At 43.7% G+C, this 26,041-nt stretch overlaps 1 protein-coding gene across 7 annotated transcripts in view; it reads left to right on the top strand.

Annotated features, from left to right (window-relative positions):
• Positions 1 to 26,041, top strand: part of LOC123755962 (aldehyde dehydrogenase X, mitochondrial) — a 149,254-nt gene that overhangs the window by 100,618 nt on the left and 22,595 nt on the right. For all 7 annotated transcript variants that reach the window (XM_069300242.1, XM_069300240.1, XM_069300239.1 and 4 more), the window contains 5 exons: positions 3,480 to 3,645; positions 3,912 to 4,102; positions 9,740 to 9,829; positions 15,779 to 15,908; positions 25,507 to 25,691. In XM_069300242.1, the coding sequence (XP_069156343.1) occupies positions 3,480 to 3,645; positions 3,912 to 4,102; positions 9,740 to 9,829; positions 15,779 to 15,908; positions 25,507 to 25,691 (762 nt within the window). The remainder of the gene's footprint in view (positions 1 to 3,479; positions 3,646 to 3,911; positions 4,103 to 9,739; positions 9,830 to 15,778; positions 15,909 to 25,506; positions 25,692 to 26,041) is intronic.

Genomic DNA, 26,041 nt, shown 5'->3' with positions numbered 1-26,041 from the left:
TTTTACTTATAAATTCTTATTTTTTCGAAGATTTGACATCTCTACATATTATTACCTAATCATTTATTAACCTTAATACCAGTATATACAGTGGTACCCCCGTTTACGAATTTTATCCGTTCCCAGAGACAGCTCGTAAGCCAAAAATTTGCAACCCGAAACAAATTTTCCCACAAGGAAGAATGTCAATTGAATTAATCCGTTCAGCACTCCTAAAAATATTAATTGGTGAGGCAAGGAGATTCTGTACTGCCTCCTCATTCCCTGAAGAAATTTCCTCGGCTGCTTTTTGTTGCTGCTCATTGTCAAAGGCTAGGAGTTTTTCGGTGGTCAGTTCTTCGCTGTGTTCCTCCTCCAACTCACAACACAGAACACTCACAACTCTCACAACACTGAATGTCACTTCTTTTTCTAAATTTCTCAAACCATTCCCTGCTCGCCTTAAACTCTTTTGTATCTGCATCTCTTGTTCCAGGGGTTTTCTTTATGAGATCTTCATGCAACAGCTTTGCTTTTTCACAAATGATGGCCTCTGAAATGCTATCACCTGCTAACTCCTTGTTGTGTATTCAAATTAATAACAACTTTTCAACATCCTCAAATGTTTGTGTTCTTTGTTTCATGATCGTTGATATGCTTTTTGCCACTTTAACACTCATAATGTGTTTTTTCTTAGCAACTACAGTGCATATCATTGATACGGATTTGTTGTACTGCCTAGCTAGTTCAACAACCTGTGTACCATTTCATGTTTACGAATGATCTCGTTTCTGTGGGGAGCCCCTACGGCTCCCTGGAGCTTATCGGCCTAATGTTATGTTATGTTAGACCGGGACATTGGCTATGGAGTTCAGACCTACCAGGGACCAGCGCCAGGACCTGGCCCCTTCAGAGATGTTTCAGGGAGTAATGACCCTGGAAAACCCCATTGTGGTTGGGGGTTTTCCTTATCTGCCATCAACCGGGGTTAGGCACCCAGAAAGGTAGGCATAACAAAACAAACCCCAGTTGGTGAGAAACTAAAACAGAAAAAACGAACAGAAAGGTGGAAACTCCCTACAATCCCAAGGAAACAAGCAAACAAGCAATTATTACAACTTACTGCTGCGCCGGTCGTCCGCGCAACCCTCCCCTCCCCGAGATGGGGAGGGGGGGGGCCCCGGACCTGACTGTGCCAGCTGCCTTCAATTCGTAAGCTAGTGTCAACCGGGATAGACACTTTTCTGGCCTCAAATTCCTGGGCGGAGTTTGCCTTGTGTGGCGTTCTCTGCTGTCTTTGTGTGTTGTGCGGTGGCCAGGAGTACCTCATCAGGTGCCGGGGCTGCATGCGCTTAGGGCCTTCCTTCCCTAGGCACCCTGTGAGTACTGCCCCTGCGACCCGGAGGCTCCCTGGCATCCTTCCCTCCCTCCCTCCGGTCGGCAGTTTTTCGCGTGTTTTGACATCCAGCATCAGAACTGACGGGTGGATAGCTGGCATGGGGGGTCTGGGGCTCCCCCTTCCCTCGGGGAGGGGGGGAGCTGTGCAGACAGCGGCATGGCGACGTGTGACGTCATGCTCATTTGCTCGTTTTTTTTAGGGGAGTTCTATCCACTTGTTCGGCTTTTGTAGCAATATTTTCAACAGAATAAGGGTTTGTTTTGCGATGTTTACCTTTCTGGGTTCGAGACCCGGTTGGTGGCAGACATACAATACTTCCAACCACACGGGGGTTTCTATAGGCCATTGCTCTCTGAGGGGGCCAGGTTCTGGCTCGTGGTCCCCGGCAGGCCCACAGAACTCCATACATGACTGATGGCATAGTCTGACATTAGCATATCAGCCTAGTAAGCTCTGGGGAGCCTACGGGTCACACCCAGAAAATGGCGTTTCATTACATTCAACGCTGTTTTTTTTCGGTCTTTTTCTTAATTCAACAATATTGTAAATTACAATACAATAAAAATTTTGAATATTTTGTCTAAGTATATACTGTAACTAAGTATTGTACAGTGGAACCTCGATTAACGAGCGGCTCTATTAACGAGCATTTCCAGTAACAAGCGAGCCACTCGCAGCAAATTTGTCTCTATTGACGAGCTTCACCTCTATTAACGAGCAAAACCACTTGGTGCTTCCTAGCGTCTCACGGGTTCTCGCAAATTCTCGGACGCCTCCGACGCCAGTGTTGTTGTTGTATCGCACACGACAAGCATCCCTCTGGATTTATTTGCGCTTTTCTTTGTGTTTTTAGTGGTTTTGTGACTACAATTTGTAACACACGATGTCGCCAAAGAAGCTGCTTGCTAAAGATAGTGTTGTCAAGAGGAAGAAAGACACAATTACTGTGGATTTGAAGAAGGAAATTATAGCAAAGCATGAGTGTGGTGTCTGTGTGACTGATCTCACAAGGGAGTATGGCAGGCCTCATCAACAATTTACACCATTGGTAAGGGAATGAGGAGGTAAGGGAGGATGTTGCCTCTTCCACTGAGATCAGGGAAGTGTTTGGAATGTTTGAAAAGGAAAAGCTGCTCTGATAAAGCAGTGACAACCCGGTGTGTGAAAATGTTTAATTAATTTATCACTTTGTGATAACACTTTGTGAAAGTGTTATCAATTTCGCAGGTATATGTCGCTTGAACGTGTGACACTTTTTTCTCTTGAATGCACCCAAACACCGCTCAAGTGTCATTTGAGCAAATATTTCTATAAAATCTAATTCTTATCCGATCGACTTGGGGATAGTATAAACATGTTTGCCATGAAATGTCCGTTTTCTCTAATAGCCACATAGCCTATTTGGGAGAATGGCATTGTATTGCATCTTCGTGGTAAGACCATTGTATTGTTGACATGACGAGTACAATCGACGTAGTTTTTTATTTGGTGCTGGTCTAACGCATCCTTGTGTGACATTTGAAATGAAATTTGGGTGAAATTCCCAAGAAGAGAGAATCCGCCTGACTCAGAGGTGGATTCTCCTTCCACACCATAACCCCTCTCCTTCTTTCCACCTCCCCATCGTCTCCCTCAAGCCAGCAACTACTCTTCATAAGGTAAACATTAAAACAGTATAACAAAACATAATTACATGTGCAGTATTATATTTACATAAAAAAATGTCATATAAGTATGGATGTTTTTGGGAGTGGAACGGATTAAATTTATTTCCTTTATTTTAAATGGGGAAATTTGTTTCTTAAGACGAGTTTTCCAGATAACGAGCTCGGTGCCAGAACGGATTAAACTCGTTAATAGAGGTTCCACTGTATGTGGATTTTGAAAATACTTTTGTCATTTACAGAGAAACTTGTACAATTATTGTCTTCAAAGTACTATAAGAATTGCTTTTAGTAGTGACCCAGGGCTGAGTTAATTGTTCCCTCCAAGGGCTAACACAGAAATTTTTTTAACTATTTGCAAAGTCATTTTCAACATCCTTCATAGAATTTTATATCTGGCCATTTACTCTAACTTCAGTTCAATTTCATACCAAAAGCTGTGCGAGTTGATGGAGCGAGATCAACAGTACCTGGCGAGCTTAGATACACTTGACAATGGGAAACCGTACACCGAGTCTCTTGGTGATGTGGAATACAGTATCAAGACTCTACGGTACTATGCTGGTTGGTGTGACAAGATACATGGTCAGACAGTTCCCTGTGGTGAGTAGTCAGAAAACACACATATTGGCCATTAATAAAATTCAGTAGATTTGTAATAATTTGTTAGCATTGGTGTGTTCTAGCAGTTTCATTTTTCAGTGGGTTCAACTAATAGCCTAAATCTTTTGAGCTCGTATATTGTTTTATGAATATTAAATCTATTTATAGTTGCTACTGGTTAGTCTGAAGCATAGTTAATATATACACTGTAAGATTATCTTAAATGACATTAAATTGTTTAATTAAATGAACTCATGTTCTAACAGATGGAGATTATATGTGCTTAACTCAACGAGAACCTGTTGGTGTAGTTGGGCAAATCATTCCCTGGAATTATCCAGTTATGATGCTGGCCTGGAAGTGGGGACCTGCCCTTGCTACTGGCTGTACCATCATTCTCAAACCAGCAGAACTCACACCCATCAGCTCTCTGTATATAGGTGCACTTGTTAAAGAGGTACGGAGGACATTAATTATAATGTTATCATGGATGAGAGGGGTGTAACAAATAGTGACCCCAAGGATCAGTCTGAGGCCTGTCCCTGAAATTAAACTACTGTATGTGAATTACAGCTGAGTGTGTGTAATTACCTAAGTGTAGTTAAAGGATGAGAGCTACACTCGTGGTGTCCCGTCTTCCCAGCACTCTTTGTCATATATAACGCTTTGAAACTACTGATGGTTTTGGCCTCCACCACCTTCTCACTTAACTTGTTCCAACCGTCTACCACTCTGTTTACAAAAGTGAATTTTCTTATACTTCTTCAGTATCTTTGTTTAGTTAGTTTAAATCTATGACCTCTTGTTCTTGAAGTTCCAGGTCTCAGGAATTCTTCCCTATCAATTTTATCAATTCCTGTTACTGTCTTGTACGTAGTGATCATATCGCCTCTTTTTCTTCTGTCTTCTAGTTTTGGCATATTTAATACCTCTAACCTCTCCTCGTAGCTCTTGTCCTTCAGTTCTGGGAGCCACTTAGTAGCATGTCTTTGCACCTTTTCCAGTTTGTTGATGTGCTTCTTAAGATATGGGCACCATACAACCGCTGCATATTACAGTCTTGGTCTAACAAAAGTCGTGAACAGTTTCTTTAGTATTTCACAATCCGTGTATTTAAAAGCAATTCTGAAGTTAGAAAGTGTAGCATAGGCTCCTCGCACAATGTTCTTAATGTGGTCCTCAGGTGATAGTTTTCTATCTAGAACCACCCCTAGATCTCTTTCTTTATCAGAAGTCTTAAAGATTTCCCACATAATTTATAGGTTGTGTGGGGTCTATGTTCTCCTATTCTACATTCCATAACGTGGCATTTATTTACATTAAATTCCATTTGCCAAGTAGTGCTCCATATACTTATTTTGTCCAGGTCTTCTTGAAGGGCATGACAATCATCTAAGTTACTTATCTTCCCTATTATCTTAGCATCATCAGCAAAAATGTTCATATAATTCTGTATTCCATCTGGAAGATCGTTTATGTAGAACATTACCGGTGCAAGAACTGAACCCTTTGGTACTTGTGAGATTTCTCCAGTCCGATACATTGCCTCTGATCACTGCCCTCATTTTTCTATCAGTTAGAAAATTTTTCATCCATGTTAGAAGCTTACCTGTCACCCCTCCAATATGTTCGTTTCCAGAAGAGTCTCTTATATGGAACTCTGTTGAAAGTCATCTGGACCAACTGCTTTGATCTTATTTAGCGCCTTGAGCATTTTTTCCACTTCGTCTCTAGACACCTCTATGTGCTTTATGTTGTTCTCTGGAATTCTTATTGTGTCTGGTTCCCAGAAGATTGCATTTTGTACAGACACACTTTGGAACTTTTCATTTAATGCTTCACACATTTCTTTTTAATTTTCTGTGAATCTGTTTCTCATTTTCATCCTCTGAATATTATCATTTACCTGCAATTTGTTGTTTTGAGTTTGTAGAATAGGCTTGCAGGCGATGAGTCACAATAATGTGCCTGAAGTATGTTGGCCAGACCAGACTAGAAAGTGAAGGGACGATGATGTTTCGGTCCGTCCTGGACCATTCTCAAGTCTAGAATAGGCTTGGTTCTGTTTTACATTTGTCCGCTATCCCCTTTTCAAAAATTTCTTTCTGCCTCTCTCCTCACTGCCGTGTAGTTGTTTCTCACATCTTTGTGTCACTGGAATGTTTGGGGGTTGACCTCTTCCTATATTGATTCCATTTTTGTGTCTTTTGGTCTCTGGCCCTCTTGCAATTTCTGTTGAACCAATCCTGTTTCCTAGTCCTGTATCTCTGTTTTGGTATGAATGTTTATGCCCCTTCATCGTATATTTTGCAAAATTTTGCATACATCTCATTTACTTCTCTGCCTAGCAACAAGTCTGTCCAATTACACTCATTAATTTTTTGTTGAAGTTTCCCGTAGTGTCCTCTCTTGAAATAGAGTTTAACAACTGTTTCAATGTCCCCATTTTCTTCTAGATTATATCTTAAAGCATATTTAATGTCCCACAGGACATGATCACACTTTCCCAAGGTAGGAAGGTACTGGATGTCAAATACCTCTTCTGCCTTCCTGGTGAATATTATATCCAGTATTGATGGAACATCTCCTTCCCTCATTCTTGTGGCCTGCTTGATATGTTGATACAAGAATGTCTCCAGAATGAGGTTTACAAATCTGCCTGTCCAAATGTCCTCCGTTTTTGCTTCGTAGGCTTCCCAGTCTATTGCCTATAAAGTTGAAGTTCCCCAGTACCAACAGTCGTAATTTATCTTTCTCTGCTTGTACTATAATTTCTCACGACCATTATAAGGCCCTCTCGTTTGTCATCCAGTTCTTCCTTTGTCCATGTGTTGATTTTTGGTGGGCTGTAGGCATTTACAATTATCAGTTTATCTTCCTGATTCCAGACCTGCAATGCCATTATGTTAACTTCTCGAGGGTTGTCAAGTATTAACTCTCTTTTCTTCAGATGTTCTTTCACTAGCATAGCCACTCCTCCTTCCTTCCTAGTTTTCCTGTCATGTCTCCAAACTGAGTTGCCCCTTGGGAAAACGACTTCATTTGAAATATTTTCTTAAAGTTTTGTCTGTTAATGCGACAATATCTGGGACCTTAAACTGAATTATATTTTGCAATGCCAATATTTTTTATTTCACACCATCTCTGTTGGTATAGTCAATTTTCAGGAACATATTCCCTTTCCCTTTGTTCTTTACTTTTCCTTCCACTAATGATTTTGTTGCCTTGTTTTTATGTATCATTTTACTACCTTTCCAGTCCCTAACACTTTGTAGAAAAAAAGAATTTGTCTTCTTTTTTCCTATTCCCATTTGGACGTTTTACTTCAATGGGGTTCAATTTCAGCTTTTCTCTGTCTTCCTTTGAGAGGTCTTGTCTTATTGACCAAAGTGTGCCAACCTCATCACACTGTAATTTCTAAGCACTTCCGTCATATGTTTCACTTTAAGAAACGTCACCCTTAACCCTCAAACCGCTAGGGGCCCAAATGGAATTCACACCTACAGGCGCAACAAAAAAAAAAAATCCAAAAATTCTTTCGTCTTATAGAAGTGTTCATTTTTGTTCCTTGATCACGGAAAAAATAACAAAAAAATCATAGGTGGCATATTTTAGCCGCAATAGGGTAGGGAAGTGTGGCAAAAAGGGGCGTTGGCAGAGCCTTCGCCAGACGAGGTCTACTCCACCCGAGCTGGCAGACGGCAGTTGCCACAAATATATTATTACCTAATTATTTCAATGTCTTTGATTTTTTCTTAGTTTTTTTGCAGTAATATTATTCCATACAGTGAATTGTGGTATATTTATATAATAAAATGTGTGAACCATCGCTGTACTCAAAATTATGGTGTGCATATTAGTGATTCAATTATTATGTTAATAAAACAATAAACAAATAGTTTTGCTGTTGTTACACTATATACACAGGTTATATATAAGTATCTGCATGTTTTGTTCACCATAACAAACTACTAAGTTGGTCTTGTGAGTCAAAAAGCAACGAGGAGTGACCGCCAAACACCAGCGAGCCACTCATTGCTACTCCCTCCCTCAACACCACCTCACTCACCCTCATTCTCCTCCCACAATACTGTTTTTGCATTTATTCACTATACACAGATATTATATATACGTATTTACATGTTTTGTTCACCATAACTGTACATCTAAGCTTGTATGGTGAGTAAAGGCACAAAGACGTAGCTATTCACACAGTCAGCTGATCGGTGGCAGCCCTCAAGGCCAGACGCACTAATATTTCTCCTCCAACAATATTGTTTGTGGTGTTATTACGGTATATACACACATTATATATAAGTATCTACCTGTTTTATTCACCATACCTGTACACATAAGCTGGTATGGTGCCCAAAGACCATAGTGGCCATCAGTAAACAACATGCCAAGTCGTGCAGACGACGCTCCTCCCTCACCAAAATGGCGGCTCCCAACCTACTCCTCTCGCTGTTATCTCACACTATACACACGTTATATATAAGTATCTACATTTGTGTTCACCATAGCGAACCACTAAGCTGGTATGGTGAGTGCAGTCAATAAATGGTGGCCACACACAGTCAGAAGACGACGCCATAACCCTCCCTCCACAGCCTTACTCCTCCCTCCATGGAGCACAGTGCTAAATATTGCCACAATCCTGCTATTATCAGAATCCTGGTCAGTTTTATCACAGTCAGGGGGCTTCAGTAATACTATCACTGCTAAATAATAGCAGTATCATATATATTATGGCATTTGTAGGCGATGCTGTGGTCACAAGCTGAACAGAGGTGCTGCGAGCTCGTGCTGCATGCGCCAGCCTTGGTGGCTTGCTCAATACTGACACTCTAACACCCAAGAATGTTGGCCTGGAATTTTTTCTAGGTGGCATCTGGCAACTATCGGTTGTGGCTGTACTATAGCTGCCCCTATCCCAGGCGGGGCGTTTAAATTATAGCGCTAGACACGAAATCATATATAAATGATGTGCGCGGTCTCGGTTTTGTCACTGATATCATTTATATATGATATGCGCGGTTTGAGGGTTAAGGGGCAGTTCTAGTCTTTCTCATATTTTCCTATTCTCCTAAAATCACTGACATTTTCATTTGAATTTAGGCCTTCTTTTAAACCTACTATTTTCTCTGTGATTTTCACCTCTTTTGCTGCTCTGTCCACCCGAGTTGATAATTTCCTTTGCTAAACACCCGAAGATTATTATGAACTTACTGTACTTCTATATGCATGTGCAAGTGTCTTTGCTTTCCAACTGTCCCTCATGGTCACCTGTCCCTCGACAGTATCTGGTGAATTGGATACCTTAGATGTTGTTCGCCTTATGCGCTTTTGTTCTCGTACTGGCATCCTTACTGATATTTAGCGACTTTTGATGGTGCTACATAGTCTCCCCGACTTGGTGCCTTCGTTTGATAATTAATTCCTTACTTGCAGTTTCTCTCTTGATATTGGTTAAATGAGAAAATTTAAATACAAAAATGACTAAAAAATACTTTTGCATATGATTGGAATTAGCCTGTTAATCACTATCTTTTGCTGAACCCCCTGAAATAGTTACCTTGAGGTTCTGCAGAACCTCAGTTGAGTAATGCTGGTCTATAGGGTTGCTTCAACCTTTCTCTGTTGTAATTATATGGAGTCATTTTTTCAAATTACCATATTAGATCTACCTTACTAATACCATGATAAAGTTGTACTAAATTTGGTGTACTATGACATGTGTGTTAGTGATAGGTGTGTGGCAGTGTGTATAGCTTGTGTAATAACTTTTGCATTTTAAATGAAAGGTTTTAGATGACATGATACTTTCCTTGATTAGTAAACTTCAATACTTGAGTTTAACCCTAGCTTGAAGTAGTTGGGGTAATATTATGGCTGTTGTGGTGCAGATATGACTAAAGTTGAGAAATAAGTGTTGAGTTGTAGCCAAAAAGGACCTTGAGTAGAGGAAGCACCCTTAATATTATTGTTTTATTATCAGTATCTAGTTCACTGACATTACCTGCTTTCAAATTTTGTACATTTAGTAAAAGATTTCTAATTATAAGAGTACATATAGTAACTTGATTTGTTACAGGCTGGTTTCCCACCTGGTGTAGTAAACATTGTGCCTGGCATGGGGGAGATCGCTGGACATGCTATTTCAAAGCATCCAGATATTGACAAGGTTAGTTATAGTTACCATTATTGTTTTGTACACTACTGCTCTCATAGTTTCAAGGCGAATTTCTCAGTATTATGAATGTAGGAAACAGGTTAATGATAACATTGAAAGATAAATAGGTTTGTCTAACAATTAGCAGCATTATGTAGCTTGTTAAAATGTGTTGGATGGCAGCCACATGAAGAATGGCTATTTTTTATATATAATTGTAAAAACTGATTTGTGTTGTGGCAGTATTTTAACTATTACAAATGCTTAGAATGTCAATGATAAAACTAAAAAACATTAACAAAGGAGCACCACTCCATGGTAATGGGTTCTCTTCTCATAGTAGCTCCTGAAGTGCAGTCACTTGAGGGTGGAACTTATGCAACAGCTACTAATAGTAACTCTTAAATACTGTACCTAACTTTCTTAAGTTTTAAAATTGGAGGGAACTGCTCAATTTTAGCCAATTTTTCAGTGTTTTGCACTTATCTGCTGTTAATTTTGTGTGATATCCCTTGCATGAACTGAAATATATTGTCTTCTCATTAGAGGCTTCTCTGTACTACAGTACTGTCACATCTGGGGTCAAACTGACATTTCCAAGCCATATGTCCTCAACGAGACCGCTTCACGCAGTGTTGACTCCTCAGTATATTTTGCCAATTTCCTGTATCCTAGTCCTTGCACAAAATGTCTTTTTGGAGCCTCACCCTTAACAAGGCAATAATCTGGCTTTGTTTTTCACCATGTACAATGTTCCTCTTAGCCCATACAACACTTTTATTGTTGAGATAAAGAAAATCAGAATCCAAATAAGTTGGATACTTAAAAACTATTACCTTGGTGTAAATCATACCTATTTCTGGAGTATCCATAACAATATCCTTTATCCAACTTTCATTAGGTGTTCCACTGCTTCTTACTGTCCCAACTGCTATGTAGGTCTGGTAAACACCCTCCTTAAATAATAATTCATATTCACCAAATTCCTTAGCCAAATGAACCGTCCACTCCAGTTTTTGATGAAAGTTCATTTGACACATTGTAGGAAATAACAGCCACTTCCTTCTATTAATCTGTGTGTCTAGCATTCTTCTGGTGAGGGTTTCCTGTTGAGAATGTCTGCGAGTTTGAATCCCTGGATTCACCTCTCATAGATCACTGCACTTTTTCAATCTCTTGTCGATTTCACTCTCAATGTCACTAAGCTGTCTGTGAATATATTGACATTTCTTTCTGGTTGTTGGGGAATGGGAACTTTAACTCTGATATAATAATATTTAATTAAGAAGTTTCAAAATACTTGAAGGACTACTCACTTTTGAGAAAAGAGGGAAAATATAAATGAATTATAAAGCTGACCCTGAAATACCAGTGCCTATGGATGATAGGTAATTTGGTAATTATTTGAAGAGCATAAATGGACTGTAATAATAATTAATTAAGAGTTAAAATACTCAAACTCAACATTGGGGGGTATTACTAGAAATTAATATATATCTAGGAACTGGTGCTGATTCATCACCAGTTGATTAATTATAACATTAAAGATTACAGAATCAGAAATTAAATGTAGATTCTATGTGATTATAATATATTGAGATAATCAAGCCTATGACATATTGGCAAATCATAGGAAATTACGTGTGTAAAAATTGCTACACTCTAGGCAACAAATATTAAATGTATCTTAGAATCTCATATGTATAATAAATGCAGAACACATATTAGAGACAATATTAGCATTAATCAAAGGAAATCTACAAAAGAAAGACAGTAAGGCTTAGCTGTAAGAAGACTTCACTAAACCTGTTTGACTGTTCGCATACTCGTAGACGTGATCACATCGCCCAAATAATGGATGAAACACCAGTAGGGAATGTCGTGTGTAAAGGAAGAATTTCTCTGCTTGACCTCACCAACACACTGCAATCACAGAGATGCAATAATATTTGACTAGGTTAGAAAATTATTCCACTATTCATTGAGAAATTGAGAATAACGTGGAATGAAACTAACATTGGGTTTGTGGTCAGTAGATGACATAATGGAGAACTACCTACAGTAATAATTTTAGACTAAGTGCACTCAAATCCAAAAATAATACTTAATGTAGGTTGAAACATTTACATTCCCCGATATCACGTCTGATAGTCCCTGACATTCACTGCTGTTGAAGGTCGATTATGGGACATAATTATCTTCTCAGACGCGAGATTACACAGTAATTAACACTGTACGACCACGTGTTGGTAACTACAATGGCTGCCGCCTGCAGATGTGCGTGTGCTCGTGGCGGAGTAGTGTCGTAGAGAGACCCCTTCTTCATCCTCTGACGCTCGGACACGCATGCGCAGAGACGCCCATAGCGATCTCGAGCTTAAACTAATTTGATTTACTAGTAATTATTTAGGGAAATAAGTGAGTATGACTTATACTATTGTCACAAATAAATATATTGAATAATAATACCTCTTCTCTCAAGGCAATAGATTTAATTAATATTACACAAATTAAAGGAGAAGGGTGGACGTGTATTTAATTTACATCTCGGTAATTTTTACTGGTATAATTAATTTGGTTGAATGGTCGAGTCCAGTACACATAAGTACGCGAAATGATTATTTCTTTCATAATAAACAATATTTTTAGAAAGAATGGACAATTAACTGAGCTCTATAAATCTCCCATCAGCGTAGATTACATGTTTCAGCCTGATATCTGACGTGCGGCGTCATGATGGCTGGGAAGATTCTGGAAAAATTATGCCTTACTATAGAAACACCAACGATATTAATTCTACATGTTAGTGTTATTAGTAAATGTTAGTATTAGGAGTTAAGGGAGAATAAACTGTTGGTTATTTCCAACATTGATCATTGCTACCTGAAATGGCCTGGAATCATCTTGTCTGTCATCCTTGCTCTCGTATTCTGTAGACCTAGGACAAGGTCGTCTTTCACTTAGGCAGATCACCTCTGCCATTTCCTCAACACACCAAGGTACTGTATCACTGGAGCAGCTGAGCACAAATTCACAATATCCAGGAGTGCTCGCAACACGACTGCCTACCAAGGCGCTTTGGATCGGACTCTCCAATGAACTCTGTCAGTGCAAGGACAATGCTCACAAACACCCAGGAAAGTAACCACTGGACACACACAGTTCAGAGCACAAAAAAGGCCAAGTTCACACAACAAAACCAGACAAAAAACATGCACGTGAAGCGAGTGTTGTAATGAAAAAATACACAAGCAAAAATGGCCCCACAGACGAGTCATAGGATGGCCAGTACTTAGCTTAGAAGCTTTGGAACTTTCTGCAAAATGATGCAAAAAAAGGAGCACTGCTGCGTTGCTTTACACTATGGATGTAGTCCACTATAGTACTATAATTCATCCACTATATAGGGGATGAACAGATGTTAGCTGTCACTGGACCGAGCTCCAGGCTGCCTGGTGGTAGCATTCGGTACTAATGGGATTTAGGTAGTTTTGTTTTCTTTTTTTTTATTTTGTATTGTTTGGGGAGTTATTTGACAGTTTAGCAGCTTTTGAATCTTGTGAACCCAGCATTTGTCTGTAAAACTTTGCTTACCGTCTCATGATTTACCAGTGAAATGGTGGAATGTATCATTTTACTCTCTGCATACCATGTGAAGGGGCCAGGTTTTGGGTCTGGTCCCCTGTAGACGAAATGAACTCGTGCAACTAATGTGGGTAAATTTGAGCAATCTCAGCAAGATGGCTACAGGGAGCCACCATGGGGCTTCCCCAAAAATTACTTAGAAAAATTCTATAACTATATCAAAATGTACATTTATTACATAATAAAATATGAGACGATTAAGATCTTAAGAGACATTCCACAGTTTTTGGAATTTCAGAGCTAGTGACCCCCAGGATAGCCTGACTAAGAGTTGAGCACCTCATTTATTCCCACAGAGGAGTTCACATTATCAACAGGCCACAAGGCTGAATATAAATACAATTACCTATAACCTCAGAACACTTAAATTGGGACTGTGAAATAAAAGACACTGAATTTTGACACAGCATAAATAATAGAATTGTCATAGCAACATAACAGGAGATTTCAATGGCACAGAAACACCTCAGCTACAGATATAAGTATTGTACTGTAGTCTGGGATTTCTGTAACAGTACGAGAGTCCAGCCCACTTGTACTTGTAAAGAAAGTAGAGTAAGTGCCAAGTGGTTGGAACAGACATATACAGACCTTACCTAGTATGTAGGGGAGAGCATGCTTAGGTGAACACAAGTGTAGGTGCTGGGAGTATTCACTAACATTGGCTACTGTAATCAGTACGTACTGGGGTTCTGGACTAACTAACCTGGCTAAAAGTATAATGCATAAATAATAAATCACAGCTAGCTAAATTTCAAGAAGCACCACACTACATTGTTGCCGGAAAATCCGACACCATTTAATCATATTACATACAGGCATATAATGTTGCTGCCATTGTATACACAAGTTCCCCATAGAAAATGTAACTTGCAGTGGAACTTTCCGTCTATAGAAAATGGGATATCATTGCCACATACTATTATAAATTCACCACCTATTATGGTGGGAATTATTCTTAAATACATTAGTCTTTGGACTTTACCATCATAAAAACATCTCATATAAATTAATTTAATTATCAGTATTAAAATAGAGTAAATGTGACCATTCAATCAGTTACTGACATCTCTACAAAGTAAGGGAGGCGTCAGTGGTGAGGGAGTGGTCAGCCGTTATTGTTCTTAGACCAGAGGCGCACGGGAGCAAATTCGGCTCCTGTTAACTTATCTTGGACGAAGTGTTATGGAAACCAAAAGTCTGTCATTATCAACACGCTGTCAACAAATGCAAGGAAAGTGTTCTGCCGAAACCCATTTATCTAATAATTTTTGGCCATTAATGTCAGTAGATAGGGCGTACCAATTAGAATGCGAACAGCCTCTTAAAAAAAGGTAATTAAACCTTGGTCTTTCTGATTCATTGTACAGTGTTTTCTCTGATATAGCTGTCATATATTAGGATTCTAGCTTCAAAGCTAGCACCCTTTTGACAGGTCAAGAAGAGGAAGCAAACTTTGTGCATCAGTTACTGGGTGATGGAAGCTACCTCAAAGAGGATAATTTGGTGTCTACATCCTAGTTATATCTGGTGGACTAAGCCTTGCTGTATAATAAGATAAGGAACCTCTTCAATGTATACTAATATGTAGTTTAATACTGTAGTTTGATTGGCTGCATATATATAAATTCAATATAAACCCCCCTAATGTGTAGTGGATCGATTTGTGAGATTATTGCAGAAATACAGTCCACTTAACATCCTACCAATTGCTATCGAAATATATAAATTAACGTAAATATAAATTCTATATAAATTCATATAAATTAAATAAATATAAATCTCACAGGTCGGTACCCACAATTGTTTATAAGGATATATGCTGCAACATAGCACCAACATGACATCTAGGAATCACATCTGCTTCCAGCCACTGACCCATAGCTCACCACCGCAGCAAGGGCTGGATGAAGCATGTTTTCCCCTCACCCCCATTCCTCCATGCCATTTCTACACTCCCACCTGGCTTTCAACATTTTAATTTATATTCTTTCATGAAAGTCTGAAGATACACAGTCTGTGACTGTAAGTTCTCCTATATTTAATGCACCCTTTTTTTAACACTGGATGCTTTTCTTCAGCACTTTTTCAACCTCGGAGGTTACTAACACTTGTTCATTCTTAGAATCTGCTGCATATACCCTGAATAATATTGTCCATGTTGACATTGCATTGGGAAAAAACAGACAGGGGACGCCTAGGATTCGAGATTCAAAGCTGAGCTCTGACTGTTTTGAAGAGTGAATATGAATTCTTGCATAATCATGCCAATTATACAGTTCAGCTTTACAATCTGAAACACTTCTGTTTACACAGGTAGCATTCACTGGTTCTACTGCAGTGGGGCACAAAGTAATGCAAGCAGCAAGTATATCAAATTTGAAGCGCATTACAATGGAGTTGGGTGGCAAGAGTCCAGTGGTTGTGTGTGAAGACTGTGGAAACTGTAAGTTCCTGATCTGTGCAGGCACAGTTCTTCATTCAGGTGGATATCCACCCAGTAATATTAGAACTAATACTGTCGTCAGGGAAAATTTTATATTAGAAAATATGTAATTAAATGAGAAAATATTGAAGCTGTACAATGAGATTGAACCAGCATCCATGAACTCCTCTGCCACATGCACTACCGACAGGATACAAGTTCGATCCCATTGTATGGCTTCAATTTTTTCTCATAGGTTTATCACATTTTAGCAGATTTCATTGTGTAAATAATTTAGCTTTGTTTAGTGTAAAATCTAGATGCACCTAAACTTTTCAATGCAGGTAAACAAAGAACTTGTCCATACTCCCAGGGTTGTCTCTTCCAGAGTTCTGGCCCATCTTTTATATTTCAGGAGGGGTGCCCTGGTCTCTCGGACTATAGTTTCTAGGTCGTGTGCACAAAGTGGAAAACATTGTGTCCTGCACTGTGTTTCTAGGGCTTTCTGGGGGGAGCCCTGTAGGCTCCCCAGAGCTATCCAGGCTGAATGGATATGTATAATGTTCTGGCATCAGTCAAGGTGCTTGGAGTTCTTGCCTACCAGGGACCACAAGCCAGAACCTGGCCCCCTCAGAGAGGCAGGAGGAGCAATGGCCTTTAGAAACCCACCTGTGGTTGGGAGCATTCTATGTCTGCCATCGACCAGGACAGGCACCCAGGAAGGTAGGCACCCCAAAATAAACCCCTATTCTGGTGAAAATACTGCTACCGAAAGCTGAACGAGTAGACAGAACTCCCCCAAACAAAATTAGTAAACTAGCATGACATCACGTCGCTGCGCCGCCATCTATGCAACCCCTGAACTTTGCCGTACTGGTCTGCTCGCCGGATCGGGTTTGGCTTCGGTGTCTGTTTGGTTCCTTTGGGGACTCCTCTTCCGCTTCTCTCGCAATCGTTAGGTTCGTCCTCTGGTGATCTTATGTTGGTGCTGCGTCACCGGCTTCCTCTTTATTTTGCTGATCTTTTGCAAAGATCATCTTGATCTTTTGTTCTGCATGCTATAGGGTTTTTGGGGCTTTTGTTTTTTTGCCTTGGCGCCTCCTCGAGCCTTCGCTCAATGTGTTCACGGACTGGTCATCTCTCGGCTGGGGCTTTGTGACCAGTGCTCACCAGGCCAGCCGGGGATGGTGAGGTCCGTCCGTCCATCGGGCTCACAGCACGGTTCAGGAGTTCGTGGCTGTCGAGTTTGCACTTCGGAGGGTTCGGGTCACTCAGGGCTCTACCATCCGGCTCCATTCGGACTGTTCTCCAGTGGGTCATTGCCAGAACCACGAGGCTTCTTTTAGGTCCATGTCCTTTGGAGTTGGTCCCTTCGAGTGGCTCATCTGCTGGAATCTTTGGGTTTGGCTGGATTCTTTGGTTTGTTTGGGGAGTGGCTCATCTGCTGGATTCTTGGGGTTTGGTTTGGCCAATGAAATGAGTCGACGTACGGACTTCTGGACATGGACATCTTCACGTCGGTGTGGTCTCGCGTCTCCCATTCCATGTGGCGCCCTTGCCCGCCTGCGAGGCTTTCGCGGTGGATGCCTTTCAGCAGGACTTTCGCTTTGTGGGTGGCTGCAGCCAGTTGTCTCGACTTCGGGTTGAGGAATGAGCAGCAACCGCCTCCTGGGTAAGTCCCTCTTTTTTCCTCTGTGGGTAGTTAGCTCCGGGGAGCCGTAGGGGCTCCCCCCAGAAAACCAGCATTGAATGTAATAAAACTCCATTTTCTGGGTGAGACCCGGAGGCTCCCCGGCATCCCTCTCTCCCTCCGGTCGGCTGTTTTTCGCCTGTTTTGACATCCAGCCTCAGAACTGGGGTGTGGATCGCTGGGGTGGTAGGTCTGGATCTCCCCCTTCCCCCTCCCTGGGAGTGGGTAGCTTCTCAGACGACGGCGCGGCAATGGGTGACATCATACTAGTTTGCTCATTTTTGTTTAGGGAGTTGTATCCACTTGTTCGGCTTTTGGTAGCAATATTTTCATCAAAATAGGGGTTTGTTTTGGGATGCTTACCTTTCTGGGGTACCTGACCCAGTCAATGGCAGACATAGAATGCTTCCAACCACATGGGGGCTTCCATAGGCCATTGCTCCCCTTGCCTCTCTGAGGGGGACCAGGTTCTGGCCGTAGTCCTCGGTAGGCCCAAAGAACTCCATATGCATGATTGATGCCAAAGTCTGACATTAGCATATCATCCTGGATAGCTCCAGGGAGCCTCAGGGTCTCGCGCAGAAAATTGTGTTTAATTACATTCAACGCTTTTTTTTTTTTTTTTTCTGGGGGGAGCCCCGTCGGCTCCTCGGAGCTATCCAGGCTGAATGGATATGTATAACTTTCTGGCATCAGTCAAAGTGCTAGGAGTTCTTGCCTACCGGGGACCACGAGCCAGAACCTGGCCCCCTCAGAGAGGCACGACGAGCAATGGCCTATAGAAACCTCCTTGTGATTGGGAGCATTCTATGTCTGCCATCGACCGGGACAGGCACCCAGAAAGGTAGGCGCCCCAAAACAAACCCCTATTCTGGTGAAATTATTGCTACCGAAAGCCGAACGAGTGGACAGAACTCCCCAAACAAAATTATCAAACTAGCATGACGTCATCATGTCGCCGCGCCACCGTCTGCGCAACCCCCCCCTCCCTCCCCGAGAGGGGGAAGGGGAGCCCCAGACCCTCCGCGCCGGCGATCCAACTGGCAGTTCTTGGCTGATGGTCATACTGGCTGGTCGAGTGCCTCTGGCTCCGGTTTTTGTTTCAGTTCTGTGCCTTGTGGTGTGGACTGTCTCTACCGGTGGGGTGTGAGCCAGGAGTAAGATTCCACGGTACTCGGGCTGCATGCGCCTAGGGCTACCTTCCCTAGGTGCCCTGTGAGTACTGCCCTTGGGGCTTGGGGCCACCTTCCACAAGTTGCCTTGGGTTCTACCTCCGCTGTGTCCTTTACTGCTCGGTACTGGGACGCCCTTGGAGTCCGCTGGGGTTTTGTTGCCCTGGTTTGTCTCTGGGTAGGTGGTAGTTCTCGTCACTGGTAGGGGCGCAGGGTGCTGTACAGCTAGTTTTCACCATTAACAGCGGCCAGCTCTGTTCCGCCTGGGTACATTGTCCTCTTGCGGGGTTTTCTTTTGTTTTTGTTTTTGCCTGGTGGGGGGTCTGCTTTTACTATGGTCCCCCTTTCCTGTTCTAGGTGAATTTCTTTTGAATTCTTTTGTAGGCGGTACTCCCTGCTTGGCCCCCGTGAGTGGACACGTCCCGGGGGTTCAGCTTTAGCAGTTTGTTGGTAGATTTGGGCGCCGGTTCGCGGTACCCTGCCTGGGCTTCCCTTAGCGTGTACCAAAGGCTAAGGGCCCTGGGAAACCCCACGGGGGCTCCGTGGTCCCCTAGATGTGTTCCCGGAGTCCCCCTCGCGTCCGGCGAGTTTGAAGGTTGATCTGTCCCCTTGTCTCAGGGTGACACTCGCCTGTTGAGCCTCCGCCATGCTGCCTGTTGGGTCCTTGTTCTTGTGACCCGGAGTCGTCCGATGTTTGTTGTCGGTACGCGCTCTCCCCAGCGTACGACCCAGGCCACTGGTCTTGATAATCGGGTGCAGGCGGCTGTGGCGTTGCTTTCTGGGTGTGTGTTGCTGCAACGCTCTTGGTTTGCGGCCCCGGATGTCCCGAGGCTGCCCCGTTTTGGTGGTTGGGGTTTGGACTTGGGGGTGGGGGTCGCTTCGGCTCTGGCTCCTTCCGCTTCTTGTTCCTCCCCTTCTGTTCTACTCACTTCTTCCCTTGCTTCCTGCTCCGAACCATAGGAGGGTTTTGGGGTTGGGGTGGGGTCTGGTTGGGTTGAGACTCGGGCGGTCTCGGGGGGGGGTTTTCCTCTTCCGGGGTGGCGGCGGAGGCATTCGAGTCGGTTCCTCCAGCCGTGCTGTATGGGTCTGACCAGTGGGCTCCCTTCATTAGTGTTTGCACGGCTGCCCCAGCTTTTCCTTGTTAAGCTGGGGCTTTGGGGGTGCGGCTCGGCCCTGGGTCATGCCGTAGAGGTTCCCGGGGTTAGGGAGGGGTTACCTGGGGGGCCTCGGCCCCATTTGCCCCTCTTGGGTCCTTGTACCTTTGGTGTGGGGCTGGCAGTTCCTCAGAGTGGGGTTGTTCCTTCCCTCTGTGTTCCTGTTGTTTTCGGGTATGCCACTCCCTGGGTTCGGTTCTGTGTTCCTTCGGGTTCATCGGTCCCGTCGTTCATGGGGGTGTGTTTCATCCCCTTTTCCTTACCCTTTTCGCTCTTATGTCGCGATGCTGTTCACGAAAAAAAAAAAAAGTGTTCAGGTAAGGTACATCCATACAAGGTGTGTAACAAACATTGATGGATTTCTATCTTGGCCTAGTACGCAGGGCCTCACCCGTTTCGTATCATTGTACCTGCAAGTTCCTTGGTCAGGGGTGCTTGTCGGGGTTCTAAATAAATAATAAAAATAAATGTTTATTTAGGTAAGGTACGTACGTCCAAGAGATTTTACAAAGAATGATGGATTTATAGGTAGGGCAAAGCATTCTCGTTGGTTCACGAGTCTCTTCGTACCTTCCAATATTATTGGAACGTCTGTTGATTTTCGATGTGGTTTCCATCAGGTCTTTTGTCGGCCTTGTTGGTTCCCTTCCTTCATCTGTTTTTCTTTTGCTTCGTTTTCGCCTTGTTTTGTTTTCGCGTCGTCTCTACTTCCAGTTTCGGCGTTCTTTGTCTTCGTTCCGCACACCTTCCTGGTGTTTGTACGATGTCTGTACGTTGTGTGTACGATTTGTGTGTCCGCCTGGTGTACAAGCCACGCCTCCCGGTGGACAGGTGGTGCGTTTCGTACCTCATGTGCTGGGGCTGCGGTGTGCGTTTTGTTTACGGGCGGTATGCTCGTGTGTTTGCTCCGTTTCTCGTGGTTTTCTACGGCTTCTTGCTAGTTTCTCCCTCCGGTCGTGGCCCTCTGGATGCTGAGGGTGTTTTGGATTTATGTCGGGGAATGTCACTTTGTTCTCCCTTTGTCCTGCTTCGTCTTCTGCAGGGCGCGTACCTCTGGCCGTATTCTCCTTCGACCTCGCATTTTATTCAGGTAAGGGTACATACTATGCCTACTGCCTCGAGTATGCATGGCTTTCGGGCACACCTTTAGCGCTGCTCCTAGTATGTTACTTGGCTCGCCTGTGTTGTGGCACGGTCGTGTGTCTGCTCTGCAGGTGAGGTTGTCTTGTCTGGCACTTCTGTCGGCCTAGTGCTGGTTCTCACTTTTGGTGGGGTGCTTGCCTAGTAGTGCTTGCAGGGGTTGAGCTCTGGCTCTTGGGCCCCGCCTCTCCTGTCAGTTGACGGTTGCGCAGTTTCCTGAGCCTTCTGGGCTCTGTCTTCTTGTTTGCTCCTGTGGGTGGCGTCTGCCTCCTCATGGCATTTTGGTGCTTTTGGCTTCCTTTCCCTCTGCCATTACTCGGGTTCTTTTTAGTGTCTGGCTCCTTTGGGTGCTCACTACTTCCTGTGTCCCCTTGTGCGTACCTGCATTCGGACATAAGTACAATCGCCCTGCGGAGGGCCTCTTGGCCCGTGCGAGGCAGCTACTAATTTAAATTAAATTTTGCTTCGAGAGGCGAGTTTATTGGGCAGCGCCTCTCATCTTGAGTAGACACACCGCCATAGCAGCATGTACAACACTCCCCGATAGGAGGAATACCTGCTGGGTTGTTCATCCTATCACTTGTACCCAGACACAGCTGGGATTTGCTTAACTGTCTCCAGTGAACAGCTCCTCAAACAAGAAGATTATCATACATTCCCACTCACTTACATGTCCAACCTGCTCTTGCACCAATAGTGGGGCCCCACCACCACGTTACGTGGTAATTGGTTCCGCACATCACCGGGCCTGTTACTGTGCCGCGCAGGTGGCGTGTGCCCCTATCCCAGTTTCTATTGTTTCGTGGAGATTGGTCAATTAACACAAACACTAAGGGACTACTTATCTTTTGTTGCATATACAGTAGTTGTGGGTGATCATTGGCGGGCAATGGTGAGGGTTGGGCGCACTGAGTGTCGGTACGGTGTCTCGAATGTCTGTTCTAGGCCACACTTGCCGGTAGACTAGTTATTATTCGCTACTCTGCTGGTTATATGCTTGGGCGCCGCCTCAGTTCCCCACAGGTTGGCAGGGCTTTTTGTTGGACGTACGGAACGGTTTGAGTTCTGTCGTTGGTACTTTGTGGAGCTTTGCTTCTCTCGTTAGGCTCGTGCGTTTGGAGCGAGTATCTTCTTGGGATACTCTACTCCTTCCGCCACCCTTGTTCACTGTTCCATCCTTGTTTCCTCTTCCCCGCTTGGCAGGATTGCGTCGATGGCTCCTGACTGGGGTGTTGGGTGTGGTGTTTGGTCACCTTGCATGGGTCTTTAGTGCATTTTGTCCATCTTTTGTTCTTTGTTGTCCTGTGGGGCTCTGCCCCGCATTGCAGTGCTTTTGTTTTCGTTGTAGACCCCTGGGTCTTTTCCCTGTCTGGACACTTTCCTTGCCTATTTTCGGTGCCTGACTGCACCCTCACATAGCCGAGGGAGAGATCTTCTCAAGAACCTCGATAACCCTGCTGTCCGTAAGGTCCCTCAGGTACGTACGCGCTCCTCTACACATTTTGTGGTTGGTCGTGTGCGTTACTTCCCGACCGCTCTTTGGGCCGTATTCGTGGTTTTCCTTACCTAATGCAGTTTTTCCTCCCCCATGCTACACTTTTTGTGTATCTGAGTCAGTGCTTCTTGATTATCCTGTTTGGTGCTCCGGTGGACCTCTGTTCATGTCCCATGTGCTGCTTTTGGACTTCTCCGGTATTCCGTTTTGGTGCCGAGTTCCTGCGATTTCTGTGTGGTTTTCTGCAGGCTTCGGGTTGCGCTGTCTGTGGGAGGGGGGGGGTGGACTTTTCTGTCTGCCGCTCCTGCCTTCCTGGTTCCTTTTCTTGGAACCGGGTTTGCTGGGTTCCGGTCCTGGTTTCGGTTTTTCCTTGTTCCTTTTCCGGACCGGGTGTGTTTGTTTTCCTGCGGTTCTCTTCCTCGGTGGTTCTCCTCTTGGATGCCTCGGGGACGCATGTATCATTCTTCCCTGCTGGAGCTGGTTCTGTTGCTCCTTTGGGTTGCGGGGTCGCTGTTTTTAGATTCGCGTTTTGCGCTTTCGATCGTGGTGTTCGTTTCTCGTCGTTTGTGTCGGCACAGGTGGGTTCGTTTTTGGTCTCCCACCTGCACGTTTCGTCTCGGGGGCGGTGTTTGGTTTTCCTATCGCTGCGAAGGGTAAGGGTCCTTCGGTCTTTGATAGGGTTGGTTTGTCTTCCTTCGGGGTTGTTCTGGGACAGTTGTCTAGGATTGTCCTGTCACCTCATGTTGGGTGGTGCTGGCAGAGCCGCTCCTGCTTACATTTAGTGTTGTGGTTCCTTCTGCTCCGTTCCACTTGCTGTCCTGGACATCGTTCCCCTCTGGCCTGCTCTTGAGTTTTGGAGCCGTCCTGGTCGTTGGCCTGGGTGGTCTTTTTCTTCTCGTTTTGGTCTTTTTGTTTCTGGTTTTGGTTGTTCAGTTAGGACGTGTGGTATCCGCCTCCCGGTTTCTTCCCTGTTTTACTTATCTTTTGGTAAGGTAGCTCCGGGGAGCCGACGGGGCTCCCCCCAGAAAACCAGCGTTGAATGTAATGAAACGCCATTTTCTGGGTGAGTCCCAGAGGCTCCCCGGCATCCCTTCCTCCCTCTGGTCGGCGGCGTTTTCGCGTCTTTTGACATCCAGCCTAAGAACTGCCAGTTGGATCGCTGGCGCGGAGGGTCTGGGGCTCCCCCTTCCCCCTCTCGGGGAGGAGGGGGTTGCGCAGACGGTGACGCGGCGACATGATGACGTCATGCTAGTTTGATAATTTTGTTTGGGGAGTTCTGTCCACTTGTTCGGCTTTCGGTAGCAATAATTTCACCAGAATAGGGGTTTGTTTTGGGGCGCCTACCTTTCTGGGTGTCTGTCTCGGTCGATGGCAGACATAGAATGCTCCCAATCACAAGGGGGTTTCTATTGGCCATTGCTCCTCGTGCCTCTCTGAGGGGGCCAGGTTCTGGCTCGTGGTCCCCGGTAGGCAAGAACTCCATGCCAGAAAGTTATACATATCCATTCAGCCTGGATAGCTCCGGGGAGCCTCCGGGACTCGCCCAGAAAATGGAGTTTCATTACATTCAACGCTGGATTTTTGCATTTGTTGGAGTTCTGGCTTCCGAACTGATGCTAGGCAGTTGGCGCGGTGAGGTCCGCTCCCCCCCTCCTCCCCCTCTTGGGGGGGGGGCTGCACAGATGAGCGGCATGGCAGTAGTGTGTTATGTTTGATTGTCTGCTCGTTGCCTTGGAATTGTAGGGAGTTCTACCTCTTCATTCGGTTTTTGATGTTAGTTTCTTACCATGTGGGGTTTGTTTTGTTATGCCTACCTTTCTGGATGCCTACCTTTCTGGGTGCCTAACCCCGCTCGATGGCAGATAAGGAAAACCCCCAACCATGGGAGTTTTCCAGGGCCATTGCTCCTTGAAACCTCTCTGAAGGGGCCAGGTTCCGGCTCATGGTCCCTGGTAGGTCTGAACTCCATAGCTAATGTCCTGGTCTAATATTACATACATTAGCTGATAAGCTCCAGGGAGCCTCCAGGGCTCATCCAGAAAATGGCGTTTCATTACATTCAACGCTGGTTTTTTGGAAAAACAGCTCCATCTGTTGCACATAATAGCAACACATGCTATTCTAAATATGTTATGATTCCATTTATATGTTTCTGATTGCATTATAAATTGAATTTTCATAGATTTTAATTTATTTTCACTTGAATTTAAGTATTTTCTGGGACATAGCGTTGGAATTGAGCTGTGTTGTTTACCATACTGTTCATTTCGTGATTATAGTTTATTTTGTATTTTTTCATTTTTTCATTTTGTTTTTTTAACTTTTTCTAATATTTCAGTGATGGCAATATCAGATCATTTGATGTTCCCAATTTTCTGATGGGAACATCAGATCATTTGGGAATGCTCGACGAGGAAGTGGGGAATGGTGGGGAGGACAAGGGGATGGGAGTGAGGGATGGTGGGGGAGGACAAGGGAACAGGGGAGGGGGTAATGGTGGGGAAGACAAGGGGATGGGAGAGTTGGGGATGAGGGGACAGGGAAATGGAGAATGATGGGGAGGACAAGGGGACTGGGGAGGGGAGGAATGGTAGGGAGGACAAGGGGACGGAGTGGGAGATGTTGGGGAGGCCGAGGGGACGGTGGAGTAGAGAATGGTTAGGACGACAAGGGGACAGGAGAATGAGGAATGGTTGGGAGGGGGAGGGAGCAATGGTAGGGAGGACTCAGAGACAGGAAGGTCTGCTGTGGCTCAGCAAAAAAAAAAAAAAAAAAAAAAAAAAAAAAAAAAAAAAAAAAAATTATATATATATATATATTATATATATATATATATATATATATAATATACATACATATATACATATACACACACACACACACACACACTGTATATATAATTTTTTAATATATAACTATATATTTGCTAACAAAAAATTGAAAACTCAGCTATACAAATCTTTCCCAGTGGATGAGGCTGTTGAATTGTGTCACAATGCAGTGTTTAGTAACCATGGTCAAAACTGCTGTGCTGGCTCCAGGACTTTTGTGCACGAGTCCATCTACGAGGAATTTGTGAAGAAATCGGTGAAGTTGGCTCATGAGCGTATTGTTGGTGACCCTTTTGATGAGGAAACACAGCAGGGGCCTCAGGTATGTGTATATTTTGAGTAGAAAAAGCAGTTAGAGATAAGTAAACTCTTTGTAACAGTATTATATATAAAGTATAATTTTAGTAAGAGCTGAGGAAGTAGGTAGAATGGTGAAAAAGTTTGAGAACAGAGATGAGTATTAAAGTAACTGGAAATAACAATATTGTACAATTATGTTCTTGTGTAAATGGATGGAAAAAGAGGTCCTAATGGTGTTGCTTAGGGATGATGTTTAGCAAAGACTTTTGTGAATGCTAGTTGAAATGAAGCTTAGAGAGAAAAACCCTGGAATAAATTATGTGGTGTGTATGTGTCCTGGTAAATTAAATGTAGTAGACTTTGGCTGTGCAA

This window comes from Procambarus clarkii, chromosome 43 (genome assembly GCF_040958095.1).
Source record: "Procambarus clarkii isolate CNS0578487 chromosome 43, FALCON_Pclarkii_2.0, whole genome shotgun sequence".
Taxonomy (NCBI): Eukaryota; Metazoa; Arthropoda; class Malacostraca; order Decapoda; family Cambaridae; genus Procambarus; species Procambarus clarkii.
Note: the sequence above shows the minus strand (reverse complement) of the source record. Positions and strands in the feature narration are given on the sequence as shown.